Raw genomic sequence first — 22,933 nt, 5'->3', positions numbered from 1 at the left:
AGCAGACAAAAACAAGTTTCTTTGCTTTTTTACATGTTTTGTTTTAAATTTCAGTTCCATATTTTGCAAATGGTGTGGACAAAAATGTAGAATTTTAACATTTGTTTACTTTTTCTTGTGGTTTCCTTTTTCACTTCTTGAGTAGATACATATACGAGTGCATATTGTACGAGTTAACGACACTTAAAATGTATTCTCTTACATTTTATGATAAATGTAATTTATTAAACTGACTTTTTAGATTGGATGAGTTCTTTCAAAGACCTTGACCTTGTTATATTAGCTTAAAAAAGCAGTTTTTTGTTTTAGTCCTGGGATTAGATGTTTAAAATAAAACCTGCAAACATTTCATCCTTGCTTTGTTACTCCTTTAAGGAACAATGAACATTTGCATGGGCAAGACAATAAAGCAGCCAGTGCAGAATGTACAAAAATGTAACGCTGAAACAGTTTATCATTTAATAATTATAATTATTATTTGTAAAACACCAGTTAAGAATGTTACAAAGTGCTTTACAAGAAGGGGGTGAGGCGAGTTAGGTTAGATGGATGTTCACAAGAATGCAACAAAATACTGAGCTACATACGTCAGACATTTTCGGTTGATAATATCTGAAGTTGCAGCTGCTTTTTTTTTTTTCCAGTTATGAATTTATCTTTCCACAACTGTTGCACAGTTTACTGTAATGTCCATCATTTAATCTGTAGGCTTCCTCTAAGCTCAAGAAGAGGCAAAGTGTCCTGATTTTCTTATGATGTTTAACGATAGCAGGGCAAAGTCTATTTGGATTATAACTTATGCCAAAAAGAAAAAGTTCGGCTGTTTGCAATTAGCTATTTTTAAATCAACTCCTTTTTGCAAGATACTTTTTGTGTCTTGAAAACACAACTTAGCTTTCTGCTGTCACGGACAACTGAATGGCTCAATCAACGACGGATTATTTGAATGCAAAAGTTGCAACTAATATATACAGTATGTTATATTTAATATGTGGTAAAAGTTATTTCAAGTCAGTTAAGATTAGCAGTTTATAGTTTAGCAGCTGTTTTAAATGTAAAGTGTGATTGCTTTAATATTCAGCAGGAAACCTGCTGAGTGACCTTTCTATATTAGTTTTAACTGCGCATGAATGTTTGTGTTAGTGATGGGGGAAAAGTTATTCTTTCATTTAAAAAAAATAAAATGAAATGAGGTTGTTTGCTCTAACTCACTTTCTCTTCAGCACTTTTCATAACAGATGACTAAGAAGACTTTTTTTTGTGAACTCTGCCTTATCTTCGATCGAGACCTGAGTTTGTATTTATCCTGAGTGAATTTCACATTGTTCATTTCAATACTTTCCTTATTTTTTAAATTCTTCTTAAGTAGTAATTAAAGTTTTAGGTTTGAACACATGATTGTATTACAATCCTAAACAAAAGGCTGTTCTGTTGATGAGATTGTTCAGATGGTCATTGTTAAAAAGTTAGCCATCTCTCGAAGCAGCCATGTTGATGCCATTAGGTTCCAGCCTGGTGTGAATTTCTCTAAAATTTAACTATATTTGTGCAGAATTAACATTTCATGTGAGCAGTTTTGTTCTTGTAAATTCTGAATTGTGTAGAATATGATATACTGAAAATAAATAAATAAATGTCATGTAACTGCAAGGCTGTCAAATCTGTTATTATTTTATATGATCAATGATTTTTATTTAGATCATGGTGGTCAAAGCTTCTTTATCTTTAAATGGAAAGTTCAGATCATTTGGAGTGAAAATGTATATAAAGGTTATGAACAATTAATATCTTATCTGTTGCAGGTAGCTCTTTAGTTAACCTCAGATTGGAAAAATAGAGACAAGATAATGCTATTAACAGGGGGGCCAAGAAAATGGTGGATTTATGTTGTCTTAAAATAACTTTAATTTCTTCATTACAGTTTGGACAAATGTTCTTATAAAAACCTCTACATGACTTTCAATTTTACATTACACAAATATATTCTGACAGTTATAAGATATTGCAACAGAAAGTCCCATGGGTTCCAGTTATGTAAATACATTTTAAATGCAAAATTGATGGTGGTTGTAAGCATTAAATAATAGTATATAAAACAGAAACCACTTTAAAATGTTTGATACTGAAGTTGCTTTAAGACAGCAGCAATCCACTTTGGCTTTGGCCCTGCTCAGATTAGCTGTAGAAATCAACTCTCCATACGCTGTTCAGAGTTATCTACAACAGGTAAGATATTTACTGCTCATAACCAACACAGAATAGACTTTAAAAGATTTGAAAATGATAAAATGGCTATACTGAAAACACAGTAATCTAAATGATACATTTTATTCGTAGTTGGCGAACTGGGTTGATTTTAGTTCAAATGGCGACTTTTAATGGAGGTTCAATAACGTGCTTCTTGTATCGTTATCAGTTGTTCCAAATACCTTGTGTTGATAAGGTTTAGCAGCTCCCATACAGCATGCTGCTCAAATTTCAACCAATGACAACAAAATGCCGTGTTGCCATAGCAACAGCATCCGGTGGTGGGTCCCTCGTCTTGGATACACATCCTTGGAGCGGCCTCCGTGATTGGGTGAGCCCTCTGTGCGTGTCACTTGGGCAACCGAACGACGGGAATCTGAACACATGAACGGAAATGTCGCCGCTGAATTTCACTGGCTGCCTCCGCGAGGCTCCCATTCAGCTGCGAGCTAGCTGCGCGCGCCCCGGAGGCAGCCATTGGGTTGTTCTCACGTCCGTCTGATTAGAGGAGGAGGTGGGGTGTGACATTTTTATTTTTCTACGGAAGCCGAGCGGGGACCCGGCTGATTACGCAGCGGCCGCTGGTCTCCACCCGAGAGTATGGCGGCGGGAGTCGCACAGGAGAGCGCGGCATGAAGCGGTGACACGCCAGACAAGATGGTGAAAAAGAAAACAAAGATTTCTTTAATTCGGTGCCGCTGTAGCTTTTAGTTTTAGCTGTTTTGTGGGGTTTTTTTAAGAGCAGCTTGGGAAAAAAAATCGCGCTTGTAGTTTATAGCGTCAGCTTTTTATTTTTTTCAGCGTCCTCGATGGAGCAAGTTTAGTAAGCAGATGAAAAGCCGCGCGGTCCACATCAAAGGGCGATATTTTCCTTCCTCCTCGCGCACATTCTTTGGACAACTGCAGTCCTCGGCTCGTGCAGCTGCTGCTCGTCTCCCGTCTGCAATAATGGGGAGTTTCTACAATGAAACCCATCTCGGGGCGCCGAGTCTTTGTGCTCTGCCATAGTTGAGCCACGGCGCGAGGAGACGGTGTGTTATTGACAAAAATGGGACGTGAATGGTGAGCGCGAGAGCTCGTGTCAATGCCGCGCGCAGATTGATAGATAACCGAGCGACTGAAGCCACGATGCGCGAGTATAAAGTGGTGGTCCTGGGCAGCGGTGGGGTCGGGAAATCAGCCCTCACCGTGCAGTTCGTCACCGGGACGTTCATCGAGAAGTACGACCCCACCATAGAGGACTTCTACCGCAAGGAGATCGAGGTGGACTCGTCGCCCTCGGTCCTGGAGATCCTGGACACCGCCGGCACCGAGCAGTTCGCCTCCATGCGGGACCTGTACATCAAAAACGGCCAAGGGTTCATCCTGGTCTACAGCCTGGTGAACCAGCAGAGCTTCCAGGACATCAAGCCCATGAGGGACCAGATCATAAGAGTAAAAAGGTTGGTGCAGTGATGTTCCAAAGCAATGTGTTTGAGATTATTATTCGCACAGATTAATTACCTTAATGGAGTGGGGCTCTGTTAGTTCCAGTATGGGCCTATAGGCCTGCGATGGTTTAAAAACTAAAAAAATCAATCAACATGCTTTATTTTCTATTTTCTGAACTAACTCAAACCTACAACTACAGTCCCTTCACCCAGCTGTCCAAGCTTAAAACGTATGTTACGTTTCTAGCTGTAATCCCTCCATGTTTAACAATTATACCACTGACAGGACAAGAAAGATCCAAAGACAGTCCACGTGGTAAATAGACGATCTGTAATGTGGCAGATGCTACAACTGCTGCAAAATCTACCCAGCTGGGAATACCCAGGATTCAGTGCAACAGAGAGGCTCTGCAGAGAGCTTCAAAAGCTCACGCCAGGGTGAGCTCGCTTCTGCAGAAACCTGTGGTTTAATCTCAGCACAAGGGGGGAAAAAAAGATTGCCTGATGTGTCGGCGGCTGATAATCCAGATGTATGATGTCATCAGTGCTCATTGATACAGGAGACGACTGTCCTATTGCTGCCGCTCTGTGCGTGCTCTCCAGCTGACATTGCATGATGTCATATAACCCACTGAGAGCTCCAATGTGCAGCGTCATGAATACCCCAATTTGTGAGTTTCTGCGTGCGACGAGCAGCAAAAGTGGCCTCATCGGTCACTAGGTGCCAGTGGATGTGTTCCTATCAGTCAAAAGGAGTTCAAAGGGTGAGCGTATTAAAATGAGCTTAAAGACTTTAGTGTAATGATACACCTAATTACTTTAGATGATCCCCGGCGTATGGTCAGATCAGCCGAATCATGCCCGATGGCTGCGTTTTAGTGTCTGTTGTGACATTCCTGCCAGTAGCTGATCCATTCTGTCTAGAAAATGAAAGCATGAAGATCTATATTTCAGTTTTTTAGTTTTAATCCCACCCCACCAAAACAAAAAAAAAAACAGTCTTAATAATACAAGGCTCTGTTTGAAAGAATGAGGCCAACATGTTTCTCCCACATGAGTTGAAAATAGGAAAAGGTGTGTGTGTGTGTGTGTGTGTAAATATGTGTACGCTCACACAGCAGATGCAGCCAGGCTGTTGTGTGATGCCACACCTCACGCAAAGGCTGGTGGTGTTTTCTAAGATTGCAGCAGAGTTCTTACATGTTCTTTTTTGGTGAAGTAAAGACATCGCACTTCACACACAGCTCCTACATGAAAATTCAGACACCACCCCCCAGCTTCACGCAGACTTGGAGGGTTATCGTTTAATGTTGGGCTGGGAAAAGGACAGAAAAAGTGCATGAACCTCTTAAGTTTTTAGGTGAGTTGAGATTCCATGGGACTTTAATATGGCAGCAATCCACTTATTTAGGTTTTGGTCCCACTCAAAGTAGCTTATTGTCATTCCAAGAAACTCAAATTTAAAAGACAAACTTTCCCATTAGGTCTACACCACAAAAATATTAATATTTTTAGGGATGCACGATATTGGATTTTTGGTCGATATCCGATACGCCAATATCTTAAAACTTATTTGGCTGATAACTGATACCAATAGTTTTCCCATAGACCTTCTTACAGAGACTACACAGCTTTCTCTGCTGTGGAATTAAAATACTACATTATTCTGCATGATCATTATTTGACCTGCTACCAAATGCAGATGCCAACAAGGGGGCTGAAAATGATGCAACACTTCAACTTGGATTATGTTTAATGTCAAATTCATTCATGACATTTACTCTTTCTAACACACTGACACTAGAACAATTTGTACATTTTCACAAATCTAATCTCAATCTGTTCACAAGCGACAAGTGAAAAGCGCATAAGTAGTAGTGCATTAATAGATAAACTTGACGGTTTCTTGAATTAAAAATGAGCTTTAACCAAAAGCCTTTTATATCGGTGAGTTATTTTGATGGAATGTCCGATATTTAACTTTATCGCTACTATTGGCTGATACCGATACCATGCCGATAATATCGTGCATCCCTAAATAATTTGATTCTTGACAATTATTTAAGCTCAAAGAGGCCAAGTGCCCCTCTGTAGGCTGCCTAAAACCCCCACTGTTTTGTCTCCGGAGGGGAGGAGGTGGGACTTTTCTTCCATTCAACCTTTATTAAACAGGTTAGTCTCACTGAGCCTCGAGGACTCATTTACACGAGAGACCTGTTTTAAACAAAGAACACAGATGAGGTACAGACAACAATAGACAATCAAATAAAAGCAAATAAAATGAAAAGTAAACAAAAGAAATAATATAAAAACAAATCAGAAATAGCTACCGTACATTATAAAGCAATTGTAAAATATTAAAAACAGGAACATGTCTGCGTTGATTTTTGCATTGAAGTTAACAGTTGTTTAAAATCCCCTAGAGAGGTCAAAGTCATCAACTTCAGATCGTTTTACAAGATATTCCAGGAAACGGAAGCGGAGTAAGAGAAGACCCTTTTGCCAAGTTCGGTCCTCACTGAGGGAACACTGCAGGTAATAATGTCCTGAGAGCGCACGCTGTAGCTGCACTCACACAGACATGTAGGAGGAGATGTATGAAGGCAACAGACCAAGAAGTGATTCAAAGATGAAAATGTACCAGTGAGAGAGTCTACGTGAAGTTAATGATGTCCAGTTAACCAGTGAATACAGGGTGCAATGGTGGGTACGGTAGTTACAGCCAGTTATGAATCTTAGTGCACCATGATAGACAGCATCCAACATCTGCAGCTTGTAGGAGCGTTCATGTAAATAATGTCACTGTAGTCAATGGAGAGAAGGAAAGTCACAGCTGCAGGGTGTTTTCTAGCATTCAGAGTTAAACAGGATCTATTTCTGAAAAACAAACCCAATTTAACTTTCAGTTTCTTTACCAAGTTTTCAACATGAGGCTTAAAAGAGAGATGCGAATCAACCCAAGTATTTGTAGGAATCGTCAAACTCAATAGGAACACCATTCAAAGATGAAATAGAAGGAACTCTCCGCCTTATACTCTTGAGTTTGTAAACTTGGGCTCTAAATCACACCATAGAAGCGCGCTAAAAATGTAGATTTTTGTTTAAATTTCCAACAATTGAAGGAATTTTTTGCTACATGAATGGCTTTGACCGATCCATTTTTTTAGGAGAATATTCCGAACATTGTTTTGTTCAGCTGTGCAGAAAGGATCGTCAAGTTCTATTTTTAAATGATGCTATGACCTTGCTTCCTTGGAGTGCTTTAATAAATGTAGCTTTCACTGACACATTCAGTGTAAGATTCGTCTTTTTCTTTACTTGACTGTTTGTTTACAGGATCATCAAACACAAACTTATTACTTGACCACAGATTAAAAAAAATGATTATGGTCCCATGAAGACTGTTGCTAGGCCAACAAAGTAAACCAAATTATGTTGTCAAAAATTATAAGCCCCCTAATGCAAATAAAAATGTCTACATCAACACAATTCAAGGGTAAAAAAAAAAGAAAAAAAAAGGGCAGCAAATTGTAAAAAAAATGCTTCAGAACTTAAAGACATTGCAGTGCTATATTACACCCTTTGTAGTCACCAACAAAACAACACAGTAAATTAATTTGTGTGTTTTTACAACACTTCTAACAAGTTTTAATATTTTAGCAGCAATCACAGTTTTTACTTCTTTCACCTGCAGTAAAAGCCTGAGTATGTTCAGAAACAAATAGACTCTGTAAACGCCAAAGTAGAAAAAAAGAAACAAGTTAAATTATTATTTTTATTTTTGTGTGTTTTTGAGAAATAGCGTACCTATCAAGTGTTTTTTTTTTTTTTTCTATCCATAATAGCATTATGTCATTTGGCAATATGACCATGCCAACTCTCATGTCCTACAAAAAGTAAGTCCAAGCCATCATCCTGAATGATTATCAGATACCCTGCTAGTATAATAGCCTGGTCACAGGAGGAGACAGAAGCCACTGACATCAAGACAAGAAACTCCTAACAATGCATGGAGAGTTTCACCCCAAGTCCAGTAGAGAAAGGAAGGAGTCAGAGGAGTAGTGAGCATCAGAGCCACTATACAGGATGAAGCAACTAAGATCCTGGAGTAAATCAGGAAGAAAACTCCCAGTGATGAACTGCTATGTGAATGTCAACCAGCAGAAGCCTTATGTGGAAGAGAATGATCAAGAGGAGCCATCATGGAAAGATAAGCTCCTGCACAGCATGTTCCACTGACAGATTGAGGAAGTGGCTGATATCAACAAATCCTACCAGTGGCTAGAGAGGACTGGACTGAAGGACAGCACAGAGGCACTAATCATGGCAGTACAAGAACAGACCCTCAGCACAAGAGCAATAGAGGCTGAGGTCTACCATACCAGACAAGACCCAAGATGCAGGCTGTGCAAAGACTCCCTTGAGACAGTCCAACACATAACAGGGAGGATGTAAGATCCATGCAAACAAAGCTTACGGGGAACGCCGTAACCAAGTGCCTCGACCCCATTGTGGGGTATTGAACACCATATATATATATATATATATATATTATTATTTTTTTTTTTTGTACTCCATTAATCCCCAATGGAGAAATTAATTATCTGCATTTTCTCATTGCACATGTGAGCACACTTGTGAAGCAGTGGGCTGCCATCCAAGGTGCCCGGGGAGCATCTGTGGGGGTTAAAGGCCTTGCTAATGGGCTCAGAGTAGGGCAAATGAGGGTGGAGGCAGGGGTGGATGTTTCACTTTTTTCATCCACATTTTGATGTTGTCGGGACTTTCAGTCCGAGGAGTTGAACCAAGGAGTTGACTGGCGACCCTCCGATCACATGCCCACCCTCTCTAACCTCTGTGCTACCACTCCCCATGGGTCCTCCCCAAGTATGAGTCCTTAGATAATATCCAGATGTCTACTGGTACTTATATTAAAAAAAACAGTTATGGTATATTTTTCCCATCATTGTTCCAAAGAGTATAGAAATTATAAATTGATTAAAAAATACTATTATTTGAATTTGTTTGTGTTGTCATCAAGCCCTTATTTATTGGGGTTATTAGCATTTTTGTATATTTTAACTGCCAGTAGATGCATTCAAACCTCTTTGTCACTAATATTTTATGGGTTGGAATCTGAAACATTTGGGAACCATTGGCACAGGAATATTTTTGTTGAGTATGAACTGGAGGTTCTGCAGTCAAAGTGGGACTTCTCACCAAGGGTGAAACGAGGCTTAGATACTGTGGGACTTCCAGATCCAGACTGATAAACGGGCGAAAGCTAACCAACTAGACATCGCAGTGGTCGAGAAAACACAGAAGGCGACTGGTGAGAGCTTTATGGCTCTTTTGAGTAGTGAGACATCAATGAGATTGTTTCCAAATGTTCTCTATCTTCAGTAGTTTTGTACTTTAGTTTGATATTCTTCTCTCCAATGCCTATTTTCTGCTATATCTAGATTCGTTTGCGGTTTTTCACTGCACAGTCAGAGTGTCATTGCCACGTCTCTGTGCTTACATCAGTTTTATCAGCAAAAAGTCACAAATGAAAGTATCACAGAGAATTGATAGAAGCCCATGACAACATCAGAAAATGGTGAAATGTTCATTTTGAGCCAGTGCTTGTAACACTTAGAGGTGCCTGTGTCACACAGCTATATAAAAAGAGAAATTGAGTGAGCCTCAGCCGTGGGATTGTTTCTGTGTTTCAATGCCAAAACACTGATGAGCCAGCACAACCGTATTGGCATTCGCTCAGATTAGAGATGCTGTTGTGTGTCTCTCATTCTGAACCCTGTCAGCATCTATCAGTGCTCACTATAGTAGCACCGAGGCCATGGGTGCTGGTGATTACACCCTAGATGGCCTTTTTTGGTCGGGGACATTATTTCTCACTTCATCCGCCGTTCAGTTTATCGGTACATGAATGATGTATTGTGATTGGTGACTTAGTAGACCATGGACAGAGGACAGTTGAAGACAGAGGTGAAACAGGGTGCCATAATAGACCACACTGATTGCTCTGTCACTCCCACGGTAGTGCTGTTGTTGCTGATGTTTCTGCAGTTTGCTTTGCTTGTACTTTTCCTCGTTTCAACATTGTGCAAGTTTGTCATTTGATGTGATTTCTGATGTGCCAGCTGGGTCAAAGATTACTGGTGGAAGAGACCGTAGTCTCCATTACTGTGTTTGTCTCTTGTGGAACCTGAACAGATGGACACAGCTAAAGGTCAATAATGATTGCTTGATAGTTGACCTAGTACACAAATACTGTGTTGATGGCCCCAAGAAGTGGGTTGGGGTTCAAACCTGACTCTGCGAAAATTTTCAAACGTCAACCTTTTTTCTCTGTTCCATTTTGAGAGTCACAAGTGGTAACAGAAAATGCCTGAAATAGCAATATAAACTCACACTAGCTCACTCCATCAACAACCATTCAGCCATGCTATTAACAAGACTTTTTATAATAATGTCTTCCACTTCAGTCCAAACTTAAATACCTCTTTTATTGGATGACATGCTCAGAATTAGGCCAGATATTTACTGTCTGATTGTTTTCTTTAGCATCGCAAGCTGATATTTCTATGCAAGCTGCCATGTGGTTGAGCTATATACTCTGAGCATTACACGCATGCCAGATCTTGTTTATGAACTTTGGCAAACATTCAAGGAATGCTATTTTTTTTATTTTATTTATTATATACTTTGATTACTGGTATCAAACTCTGTTTTATACTACCGGTATTATAAAACTGATGTTTCGGTGTGGTTTTGCGGAAAAATTACAAACAAAAACTATCACTTGTGTTAGGTATAAATTGTCCATCAGTTTTCTACTAAACCTACTTCAGAAAAACTGAATTATTCACCTTAAAATAATAATAATAACAATAATAATACTAAATACAGTATCTTATCTGGCAACTGAGCAAACCTTTGTTTTTTTCTTATTGTAACATCGGGAAGTCCTTGACTCAGGACAGATTGTGTTTGGACTGTCAAATGTATACGATTGAACTGGGATCGTAAGAAAAACACTTTCAGTGCACACTGAGGCACTTCAGATCTGTATTTAGTAATATATGCAGCTTGACTGCTAAGAACCATTTTTAACAACAGGTCTAAACATAAAGTATTAGTGCTAGCTTCTGTAAGCTCTAATCTTAAGATTGACTGCAAAGGGAACTGTAACAAACTCATTAGCAGGCAAGTAACAGGAAATTGTCACTCATTTAAAGCAGTGGTTCAAGTAATACCTAAAGTAAATCTTGTGTTGGCTTCATAGCAATTTCTGCAAATTGAGTAGTGCAAATAAAACAACTTTAAAGTCACTTTGTCACTCACTTGCACACAACCCAACCGTCCTCTGTAAACGTAAAATACCTTTTTTTGATTCTTCTGATAAAATGTAAACACTTTTCTCAGTCTTGGCTGCCTGAGGCCCCAACACAGCAGGAGATGAACAGCTGTGCAAGCTGAAAGTCTCCATCATACTGACTGCATATGTTACGTTGCAGCACAAGCCATTTTCTCCATCACATATACTTGGTACCACCTTCAAATGAGAAGACAAACCTCCAGGGAAACAGCGTTCCTCTGGTGATAAGAGCCTCGTATTTCAACAGAAAACCTATTCAGGCATCGACGTAAGCGACTTCCGTTTGTCCGAGACAACGCTTTATCGTCTCGGGACAACCAGATCTCACCTTGAGGTTGTCCACCGTACAACCAAGTGCAACAGATTTTAGTTACAGAAACACGAAGCAAGCTTAAAAAAAACATGGGCAACATGCTCGGTCTGTTTGTGTCTCTCACGGTGAGAGAGGAGGCTGCGTCTGCTGCTTTAGTTCTTATACTTAAACTATATTAACACGAAAAGGTGAATATTTATATGCCACAGATGTGTGTCTCCGTTTAACTTTAATCTTTTACCTTTAAACTCACAAAGTTCTCCCTGAGAGTCAGTTTCAGGTGTTTTGTAGATTATCATGAATATCTACAAATTCAGTTCCGCGTGGTGTTTTAGCAGCAGCAGTGTTGTTTCTGGATGAGCTCAACTTGATTATCTTTAGAACCACACTGAGAGGTAATTGCACTGTGATAAATACAATTTGAGCAATGATAAAATACGAACAATAAATACTAGTACATCACTACATAAGCTGAAATCTTGTGAATAGAATCCTTTTCAATGAAATGGTCATTTTAGGGGAAAAATCTGTCAGTCTGGCAACTTAAAGAAAATACTTTTACGTTACTTTATTCTCAGCAAAGGACTTCCTGTGCTATAATTGTATAAAATATATCTGACAATCCCTCAATTGAAAACAGTGAAGTGACATAAAAGGAAACTACAGAAACGTTGTTCAAAGCAGGGTGTTGTGCAAAGTCTGATGACGAGGAGGAGGATGAAGAAGGTCCACTTGAGCAGCTCCTGAAAGAGTCTTTCACTCAGTAACTTGGAAACTCCAAGCAGTCCTCAAGATGGTTGAGAACATCTGTATATCCTAAGCTTTGTTTGCAATATACTTGTCAAATTACATTTTTCTTGGGATTTTTCTGTCTTTATGGTAAGGGTTGCAGACAACAACAATAAATAATTCAGATAACCAGATTGTGTCAAGAGATTCAATGGACAACCGGTAAAATTTCCTTATGTTTATCCCTGTTTATTGTTAAATAAAACTATAGTAACCTAAAGAAAATGAAGAATCAGATGGCACGGTAAAATATTTAGTCTTGAAAGTTACTTTTGCCTGAATTTTAGTATTGGTAAATGAGCTTTGTTTGTAAATACATAAAAAAAAAATGTCTAAAAGCTAAAACCATCTACAATTGTTAAATGGTAAATGGACTGTATTTATATATAGCACCTTTCTATCTAATCAAGTTACTCAAAGTGCTTTACATTACAATCTGTGTCCTCATTTACCTCCACACAGACATTCATACAGCACTCTACTACATCTCTACAAAGATAATTGAACAAATCATTCAAAAATTACTGCATTTATATTTATTGTGCTTATTTAAAAATGTTGTTAACCACTTGTAGCATTTTGTAAGCATTCATTTATTGTCAACCACACTCTTCTGCAGCACTTGTTGACCTACAGTCTTCCTGGCTACAAAGTGCTTTTTGTCTACACCTATGAACACATCAGTGGAAGACATGGGTTAATTTTCATGCCCAACATGCTATCCTCTGAAAGAAAGCATTCAAGGCTAATGTCCCGGTCTAAATATCACACAGATGCCTAATAATAAGTGTTGAAAAATTTGCCTGTCTTCAATTTAAAAGGGTGCACTTGTAGATTAAATCATAAACATGGGGTTGGCTGCTGAGGTGGGTAAGATGCGGATAGAGGTGTGCAACAAAATAATGTTCACGGCCTAGATGGGTTGTGATGTGCACAATGCGCTATGATTTTCAAAACAGCTGCTGGTTTTTTTTTTTGGCCACAAACACTCGTGAAACTACAACAGCAATCTCGTAATTTAACGTCGCCAACGAGTCTCTGCAGCACAGTGAGATACTAAGTCACTCCACTGTGTTGCCCACAGATATGCCTGTCATTTATTCAACTTAGCAGGCTCCGATGTGGCAATGCCATTTATTTATTTGTGCTTTGTAAGAGGAGGTATTCATGGCAGCATAATCACCTTCACGGGGCTAGCAGTGAGTGGCAGCAGTATTTCTTTTACACATCATCTTCAAGGATAAAAGTAGACTGTCAAGTTCAGAAGCCATTTATCTTGAGTAGTCTGGCGTTTCTTGGCCAGTGTTTGACATCCGTGAGGCGCATTAGAGTTTAAAGGAATCAAGGGAGATGCAGAAAATGTGTTATGGTGATCTTCAGAGAATCCCAAAGAGGTTCTCAGCAGCAACTAATCAATGACAAAGTTCTTTTAAGAGTCCCCATGCAACTTGTTTCCTTCTTTATCCTGACTCTGTTGGCTAGCAGTGCTCATGCTTTGGGGCTCCGCTGTTCATCTGCAAGGCTTGTGTGAGACGATCTGCATCATGCATTATAGATAAGATGTGTCTGGGCGAGCATGAATGGATGTTTGCAGTCGTAGTGTTCCGGTGCCTTTGGGCATCAGCCTCACAAGATGAAGGCTAAAGTGTGACATGTTGTTTGGGCTGCTTTTGTCACGGTGCGAACACAACCCGGCTCGGTTAGTCATCTGTCGTTTACTGCATGAGCTTGATATGTAAAAGAGGAGCCCTGCTTCGTAACAAGCGCCGCTGGGTCCAGGAACTGTGTGGCGGACACCCTTTCTGCTGAGGCTTTGGGAGCCTCTGTCTCCGTGGCAGCCGCAATGTCAGACCCCTGGGACTGTTGGTTTTCTCCTCTGTTATTATGTTTATATATAGCTCCTGTGTCTTCATACCATCTGTTTTTATTTTATACTTCCTGTTCTGATGAGGAGCTGCATTTGCTGACGACAAAAACACGAGGAGCACTTCAATGTTTATGATTTTAACATCTTGTGCCCACGATGCAACATGCATGCTTTTACTTTTCACATATGAAATGAGATTTTTCATTCATTCAACCTTTATTTATACAGGTTAGTCTCATTGAGCCACAAGGACTCATTTACCTGTTTAAACAAAGAACATGGATGAGGTACATTCATATATAAAAAGCATTTAAAATAAAAAGGTAAATAAAAGAAATTACCGTATTTTTTGGCGTCATGTTTTTTTGCATAAATTGCATGCCCTGGAACTTATAGTCTGAAACGACATATTTATGGATTTTTTCCTATATTTATAAACCAATTTTTGGCTGCGATATGACCGTTTTCATTCATTCTGGCTAAATTTTTTTGAAAAGTACCATTTTCAGTCACTAGATGGCATCAGAGTCGTAGTAGTAGTAAGGCATGCCGTTGTATCATGTAATCGGTAAACGTGGCTATAATGACAAATTCAAAAAAGTTCACTGGACTTTATTTATTATTCTTTATACTTTATTGTTTTTGTCTTGAACTTTTCTGAACTTACCATGACCTGGATGACTGAGAATCTTCACCAGCTATTAATGACACGATCGGCTTGCCATAGTCTGCCCCCACCTTCCTTCTGCTCGCTGCTTGGAACAAGTCAAACCAGCTGCACTGCCCCGGCGAAATGCAGCTAATTTGACCATTAAAGTGCATTTATTATGCAAATGTTAGTCTGAGACACACTTTTACTATAATTTTGAACAAACAAATAATTGTTTTAGGTGCTTTTCTTGTTAAATTTTGAAGAAACGAGCAGTATTCCTCCTTATTTTTTTTTTTCCTCCCTCTGCGTGCTCCCGGAGCACCGAGGCAGCGAATACAGCTGATCTGACCATTAAAGTCCTTTTATTAAGCAAATGTTAGACTGAGACACACCTTTACTATAATTTTGAGCAAACAAATACATGTTTTTAGGTGTTTATCTTGTTCAATTTCAAAGAAATGCAGAGACTCATCTGTCTGCATGTGCCCGCCACTTCCGCGAATCGGGTTTTGAAATACAGATGATTTGACCGTCAAAGTGCATTTACTAAGCAAAAGGTAGACTGAGACACACCTTTACTATAATTTCAAGCAAACAAACAATTGTTTTTAAGTGTTAATCTTGTTAAATTCTTGTTAAAATCCTCCTGTGCAAGCTCCTCTGGCCGCCAATTGGCAGCCCACCGATTTTTGGCACAACACTGGCTCACATTTCTGGGTTGTCAGGGTGACGCGTAATAGATGCAACATATACGGCAAAGCAACTTATTTATGGATTTTTCCACTTTTTTAGACATATTTGGACTGATGTAACTTATAGGGCGGTGCGACGGGTACAGCGGAAAATACGGTATATAAAAACGAAACAAAAACAGCTGAGGGTTGGATCAACATTGTCAATTTTTTTAAATAAACAAAGGAAAAGTAATGTAGCAATAAATCGTTTTTATTTATACAAAAAGTAACAAAGGCTGAGGGGGAAACATTTAGTAAAAAAAAAAAATTGAGAAAAATCATTTTCAAAACATTTATACAAAACTTGAGACTATAATTAGGTGAAAAATAGAAAGTTCTGATGAATCCACTAGACTGATTAAACTCTATCTTTTATTGTATGTAATGAGTCTTTTAGATTAAAGCATCATTAGTTCTAAACTCTGAATCGTTAAATTTCAAGTTTATTATTTAAAAATGATTGCAAAAGAAACAGAATATGTTGGTTGGGGGGGGGGGTCAGTTATTCTAGAGCGAGTTTTAGATTACTGGGAGTTTCTGACCTCGGAGCTCGTCTTGCGGCACCAGTTGGAGTTTCCACTAAGGTGGTGGGGGGGGGGGGGGTCTATGGGAACAGAGGTCCAGGTGGGAGTGGGCTTGTTTTTCTCAGAAACCCTGAATATAATCCACAAGGAGAGCGATAGAAGGGTGAGGCTCCCATGACACCCATCTGAGACGTAGTGAAATCCAAAGCGCTTCCAGCTGGTAATGTTTTCATCCCTACGGGAATGTGATCCATTTCCACTTTGTGTATTTAACTCCTCGTTTGTTTGTTCTTTACCATCTAACATGAAGAGTCTTGAGAAAGCTCCTTGGATGGGAATCGAACCATGCTCAATAAACAAAAGGAAGTCCAGTTACCATTGTTTAAACTTGTAATTGTCAAACTAATTACAAATATAGTTATTTATAAATGCCATTTTCTGGTAAAACTGAAGTTTTAAATACAATATTGTGTAACGGAGCGAGCCAGTACAGAAGGCCATATCTCGTTTATTTTTGATGTGCTTTTTTGGTTTTAAAGGAGCTGATAAAAGCATTTTTTTTTTCCATCTTGTCATGATGTTTCTGGGTATTTCTGTAATTGTGATATTTCAAGGGTTGAACTCAAAAGGACATAAACTAATTCAAAGATGCACCAACTTTTAAATTGGCATTTAAGTTTCTCTTTTCAACCTCATTGCTCAAATTGATTCATCAGTAAATTGTAAGGGCTTTGAGTGATGAGCAAAAGCTCACTATTGTTCAAAAGTTAATGCGTAATTGTCCTTTTATTTATAATGGAAACCAAAACTGTGGCACAAAAGCAATTCTAGGACAATCTAGTTCCACTTGTTACCTTGCATTTTTTAAGCGCCATATGTCTATGCACTCTGAAAAGATGTCCAATACTTTTACAATTGGAGTCAATTGAAACTATCACTTTATTTATAAAGCACTTAAAACAGCAACAAGGTCAACCAAAGTGCTATATAGCAAAAATAAAACAAGCAAAGGACACAGCATAAAATACAGAGATCCAAATGGGTAAAGACGAGAACTAAATGGCTAACATTATAGAATACAGACGTTAAAATCAACTCGCACAGTGTGAAAAGCCCGGGAATAAACGTGCGTTTTTAAACGAGACTTTAAAACAATGAGAGAGGGAGCCTGTGTGACATGCAGTGGTAACTCATTGCACAGTCTTGGACCTGCAACAGAGAAGGTCCTGTCACCTCTGAGCTTGAAACGAGTGCCTGGAACCAATAAAAGCATCGACCTCAGAGAGTGCTGTGGAACATATGGCTGCAGCAGATCAGTGAGATAGGTATACATAGTGAGATATTTGGATCTACCAGTTTGAAGCCCGCTTTACTTACATACACGTTTTCAAATCAATATTGATGTAAAGGTTTATAAAACAGCATTCAATTAAAATGATATGAAATGTTTGACTTTAAAGTTAATAACAGACAGCAGCAATTCATTTTGTTCTAGGTCCAGCTTGGTTTAGCTGTTAGCTCATCAGTCTGGTCAGGATTAAACTCTGATGTCAGTTTAGAGATAATATTCTTCGAGCTACAGATGAAATGTAGAAATGTTCATCTTTAGACGCCTCAAGATTCAATTCAATTTTGATTCAGAGGGTTGTGATACGATTATAAAACAATCATCGATGCATTGGGATTACATTAAAATCTAAATAACAATGGCTTATTTTACATACTGTAAATATACACTGATTTAGATGCCTAATAAAGAATGCACAAAGATCGTTACCGGTAATCGCATGCTGCTGAACAACAATTAGATGCGAACTTAAGATAAACGCCATCGAATGTTTCAGTCATTACTAAAAACAGTCGTGTTTCTTTAGGGTTCAGCAAAGAAATGTGAAAACACACCGCTTCACTGCAACATGTTTCTAATACAAACAGTTACGGTCACTCCAAAAGAAAGAAACAGAACCACAGTAACCACCTTGCAACTTGATTCAGAATCTTCAACATCTACATTTTTAACCCCTACACCTAGCAAGATAATAAATGTTCATAACCTTTCTACACAATCCATCAAAATTCAGTCAGGTCATCTGGACGGTTTCTTTATTTTGTTGAGACGTTTCGTCCTTCATCCAAAGGACTTCATCAGTCCAAGTACAAACCAGTTTACTGATGATAAGATGGTTTCTGGGGCCCGCCTTCTCCCCCGTCGACTCCTCTGATGCAACCATAGCCAAAGTGGTTCAGAACATCAAAGCTACCAGCAAACTGGCTGGTCCACTATGGGAGTGTGCTGCTTGTGGGACTGAGTTTGTTTGTGGCTCCTCAGATTGATGAAGTCCTTTGGATGAAGGACGAAATATCTCAACAACAAAAAGAAATCATCCTGATGACCTGACTGAACTTTGTTGGATTTTTTTTACCTGGATTATTGCGCATGAACTTTGATCTTTCTACAGAACTACTTTAAAAGTATAGACTGGATTAAAGAACTAACTTGTACTGTATAAGATCAAAAAGAAAGTAGCCACATGTTCTATTTGTGTGAGGTTTTAAAAGTTCACAGTTAAAATCAATCTACCACTGAAATTCAGTCAACAGTAATTCTCAAAGAAACTTTTCATTCATTCAACCTTTATTTCAAAAGGTAAATCCCATTGAGCCTCGAGGACTCATTTACAAGAGAGACCTGATTTCAACTACCGGTAAACTACCGGTAGTTCTTGGTGCGTTTCTTCAGAAAGGCACCAAATGTACGCTGAATGTTAAAGGTCTAGTTTCTCATTCAAGTAGCTTCCCAGCTGAAAGTGGGACTCTTTCATGCTTTTGGTCACACGCCGACCAACCTCTGAGCTTAGCTACTAATTCCTGCCAGCTCCTCTCGGCTGCTGAGCTGAGCCTGGGAACAGAAAAGGGGGAATAGCTGAGATTAAAGTTCACCGAATAATGTAAACTCACCGGATAATGTATTCATAAGTAGATCAAAGTTTGAAAGTTCAAGCTGGTACTTACAGTCCAAACCTCTGAGAGATGTTCAACCTGGAAGAATATCATCACTTCTCCCCATGTCTCCAACATTAGATTATATATTACCAAGAGTTCTATATCTCTACACCGTCTTGTTATGGTGTTTCTGGATATTTCAGTAATTATGATATTTTAAGGGCATACACTAATACCAAAACCATTATTATTTATTTTCTTAGAGAGAGAGCAGAATGTGAAAACCATGATAACACGGATAAAGTTTAAACTTTACAATGCTGTGCAGTGCTGTTGACATGAAAATCAACTTTTTTGTGCAGAGACATTGTTTAGAGGAAGCGAATACACTTGATCTGTTGTTTCTGATGCTTTGGAGCTTTGTTTTCTCTTTGGGCGTGATCGAACCGCCTCACAGACGTGCCACACGTTCCCAACTTTCAAATAAAAAGCGATTTGCTCACTTACTCCGTTTGATTTAATTTCCATCTTCTCTGGCTTTCCTCGAGGTCGTCCAGTTCTCCCATCGTTTGTTGTGCTTCAGCAATATGGCAACCAGTTTGGAGCTCAAAAGGATGATCAAGAACTCCCAACTGTCCAGGGTCACAGCTTCACTGCCCATCTCTCGTAACTCGTCTGGGCCAAGGTTAAGACTCTGTGCTTACAGGATGCTGATCAGATGCGGGTTCAGTTCTAAGAACCAGTCTGGTTCTTTATATAAAATATATCCTCCCACAAAACATAAGTGGGCACTAAATGTAGGAATACTTTGAAAACATGTTTTCTGACATAGACAGAAATGAGTAGACTTTTTCAGGTTGTGTGTTCAAATGGGTTGTCCTTGTTGGTTGCTCTGTTTAGCGTTGGTTTGGCATTTATGTTCAGGTTGTTGTTAGTGTCTGTAAAAAAAAAAAAGACGCAGTAAGTCCGATGTTTTATGTGATGTATAGAAAGGGGAAAGCACTTCACGTTTAGCGAGCTTCTAGATTGTGAAACTGACAGTAAAGTGATCGGACCATGACTCTAGCGTCTTCAACTCATTTATTTGCTACAATATTAGATTATAACTAAAGATCTAGCTCTTATAGTCATAGTTTGCAGCTGATTTCTCCAAAACTGATGTCTTTCAAAAAGCTGTGTACATCAGTAACCTGATGTTTGTTCTTTGCACAGAACCTTGTGTAAAAAATATCTGAACTACAGCTTTAAATGTCATTAAGCACATGACAATGCTAAGCATGGACATAGTAATAGGTCTAATAGATACAGTAGTCCCTCGCTACTTCGCGGTTCGTTTATCGTGGGTTCGCTCTATCGCGGTTTTTCAAAATAAGATTGGACATGACACACAGTTGGCTGACTGATGGATGAGCCACACGATCGGCATGGAATTTTGATTTAAAATCAATTATTTTACATTATTTAGCGTCTGCTGCACATTTGTGCAGCCCATACTGCAGAGAAAACTTCCTCCCGCGCCTCTAGCCCATACTGCTGCAGGACCAATCTTTTTTCTTTCTGCACGTAGAGAATGATTTACACGAGATCACACACAACACACACACATATACATGTATATATATATATATATATATTTTTTTTATTATTATTATTTTATTATTATTTTATTTTTATTTTTAATATTTATTATTATTTTAAAAAAATCACAACTTTAGAATTAAATTGTGTGTAATAGATCCAACAATGTTCAGTCAAGTCATCTGGACAGTTCCTTGTTTTTGTTGAGAGACAAAAAACAGGAAGAAGGAAAAAAAAGAAGTCCAGATGACCTGACAACATTTTTGGATGACTTTACCTGGATTATTGAGCATGAACTTTGACTGAACTTTGACGTGTGTAATAGAATTAAAAAGTAGAAGGTTTAGTATTCTCCAGGAAATTTACTAGTTTAGAGCAGCAAGTTGATTTATTTGCTGTGTATCTGAAACGATAATACAAAAAACTATTAATTAACTTATTACTATGGGGGGGATTGGTGGCGCAGAGGCTAGAAGATGGGCTTGTGATCGAAAAGTTGCAGGTTCACCTCCCGGTACCGTCAACATCAAAATGTGGGTGGAAAAGGTGAAACACCCGCACCTCCCTCCACCATCATTCGCCCCACCCTGGGCCCCCGAGCAAGGCCCCCAACGCCCACCATGTGCTCCCTAAACAGGTCTCTCTTGAAAATGAGTTCTCATGGCTCAATGAGACTACCTGGATAAATAATGGGTAAATGAGAAAAAAAAAACGTATTACTATAGGCAAGACAAACATATGATAACTAAGGTGGCAAAGAAGAACTATATTCAATAATAAAGCAACATAAAACAATATAAAGCATATTATACATATAAAGTAAACAAACATCTCACATGAGGCACATGTATTAGCTTTAACAGCATACTGTATGCAACTTAACTTCTGCATGACTAAAATGTGCATCAACATGATGTTGACGTCCAGACTAAATGATATAACATCAATAGGCTCACCTTCTGTCATCTACACACAGCAGGAAACCAGGAAACCAACAACAGATGATCAAAAAACAAATCTATGTCCGTGATGGGAGAGAAAAAGACTTCACTGCACGCAGCATCAAACTTTACACAGAACGGTGCGTCAGAACAGCCATGGTGCGTTCAAAAACGTAGGATTCATGAAATTCAGAAAGAAAACAAGCTACAGTCAAAGAGAACTTAGCTCAGCAAGCAAACTAACCACTTATAAACAATGTGGGCGTTCTAACAAGAATCGTATAAAAATCATTACTAAAAATAATAATAATAAAAATTTAAATTCCACATAGGGGGCCCCCTCGTGGCCTGGGGGCCCTAAGCAGCCACTTATGACGCTTATGCCTATGGTTGGCCTTGAATAAGCTTTTGTTTTTCATGCCCTAATGGATCTTTTTCTGTGCATCTTCAGGTACGAGAAGGTTCCTGTGATCCTGGTGGGGAACAAGGTCGACCTGGAGAGCGAGAGGGAGGTGTCGTCCGGCGAAGGTCAGGCCCTGGCCGAGGAGTGGGGCTGCCCTTTCATGGAGACTTCAGCCAAGAGCAAAACCATGGTAGACGAACTGTTTGCTGAGATCGTTAGGCAGATGGACTACGCCGCCCAGCCAGACAAGGATGACCCCTGCTGCTCCTCGTGCAATATACAATAGCCCCCCGGGGGCTCGGAGAACAGGCCCAGCGAAAAGTCTACAGGGAGGACGCTCTTTGGAGATGCAGCAGACAGATGCACATTTAGATAAACACATGCCAGTTAAACTTAGAATGAATTCATGGTTGAGCGCAGCGTAAAATAACTCAGTGGAGCAGAAAGGCCTCGGTGACATGATAATTAATGACAAGTGAGTAATGAATGAGGAAAACCAAGAATTTGCCGCAAGAGAAATTGACAAATGACACAAAGGATAATGCCCTCGCCTTATGTTGTTATTATTATTATTATTATTTTAGGTCTTTTCAGTTGTATGGAAGAGCAATCATCAAAGAATCACGAATTGGTATCTTTGCGATTTGTTAATCTGCAGTTTAGGAGCAACAGATCTCCTCCTCTGGGTTTCATTTCACAATAAACCCCAAGATGCATTTCTTGGTGACGATGAGTTCATCGCAGGCGGCCGCCACACACGAATCCAATAAAACCTTTCTGAGAACCAGTCATTTCAAACAAGTGTAGGGGTAACTGTGTCACCGTATGTGAGCTTTTCCTCCCAGTTGAGTTTGTTTCACGATCGCTAGAAGGTTTTTATACTCATTACAGGGCTGAAACAGAGAGGTGACCTGAAAGCACCTCCATCTGCTTTTGTTTTTCCAGTTGATCCTAGTTTTAATAAAGAGAAAATGGACAAGTTGGTGTCTTTTCTTTCGAACACCGGTGCAGTCACCTCTTCCCCATTTTCTCACTTTGAGGTATAAAACTAAACAAAGCTGGATTTCACGTACCGTGTGATGTTTTCTTCTTTTCTGGAAGACAGGAAGTAATGTAAGAAAACCCTTCACC

At 39.1% G+C, this 22,933-nt stretch overlaps 1 protein-coding gene across 1 annotated transcript; it reads left to right on the top strand.

The window, feature by feature from the left end:
* The first annotated feature begins 3,001 nt into the window (after positions 1-3,001).
* On the top strand, positions 3,002-22,690 carry LOC119419635 (ras-related protein Rap-2a). Its single transcript, XM_037686991.1, has 2 exons — positions 3,002-3,689; positions 21,851-22,690. Exons 1-2 carry the CDS (start codon positions 3,307-3,309, stop codon positions 22,086-22,088), a joined length of 621 nt encoding a protein of 206 aa, XP_037542919.1. The 5' UTR covers positions 3,002-3,306; the 3' UTR covers positions 22,089-22,690.
* Positions 22,691-22,933: the final 243 nt, after the last annotated feature.

The sequence above is a fragment of the Nematolebias whitei genome, chromosome 13 (genome assembly GCF_014905685.2).
Source record: "Nematolebias whitei isolate Nwh7 chromosome 13, NemWhi1, whole genome shotgun sequence".
NCBI classification, from domain to species: domain Eukaryota; kingdom Metazoa; phylum Chordata; class Actinopteri; order Cyprinodontiformes; family Rivulidae; genus Nematolebias; species Nematolebias whitei.
This window is presented reverse-complemented; position numbering and strand designations above follow the sequence as displayed.

Coding starts and splice junctions, on each gene's coding strand:
- LOC119419635 (XM_037686991.1), top strand. CDS start 3,307: ATGGTGAGCGCGAGAGCTCGTGTCAATGCCGCGCGCAGATTGATAGAT. Junction 3,690..21,850: donor CAGATCATAAGAGTAAAAAG/GTTGGTGCAGTG, acceptor GTGCATCTTCAG/GTACGAGAAGGTTCCTGTGA.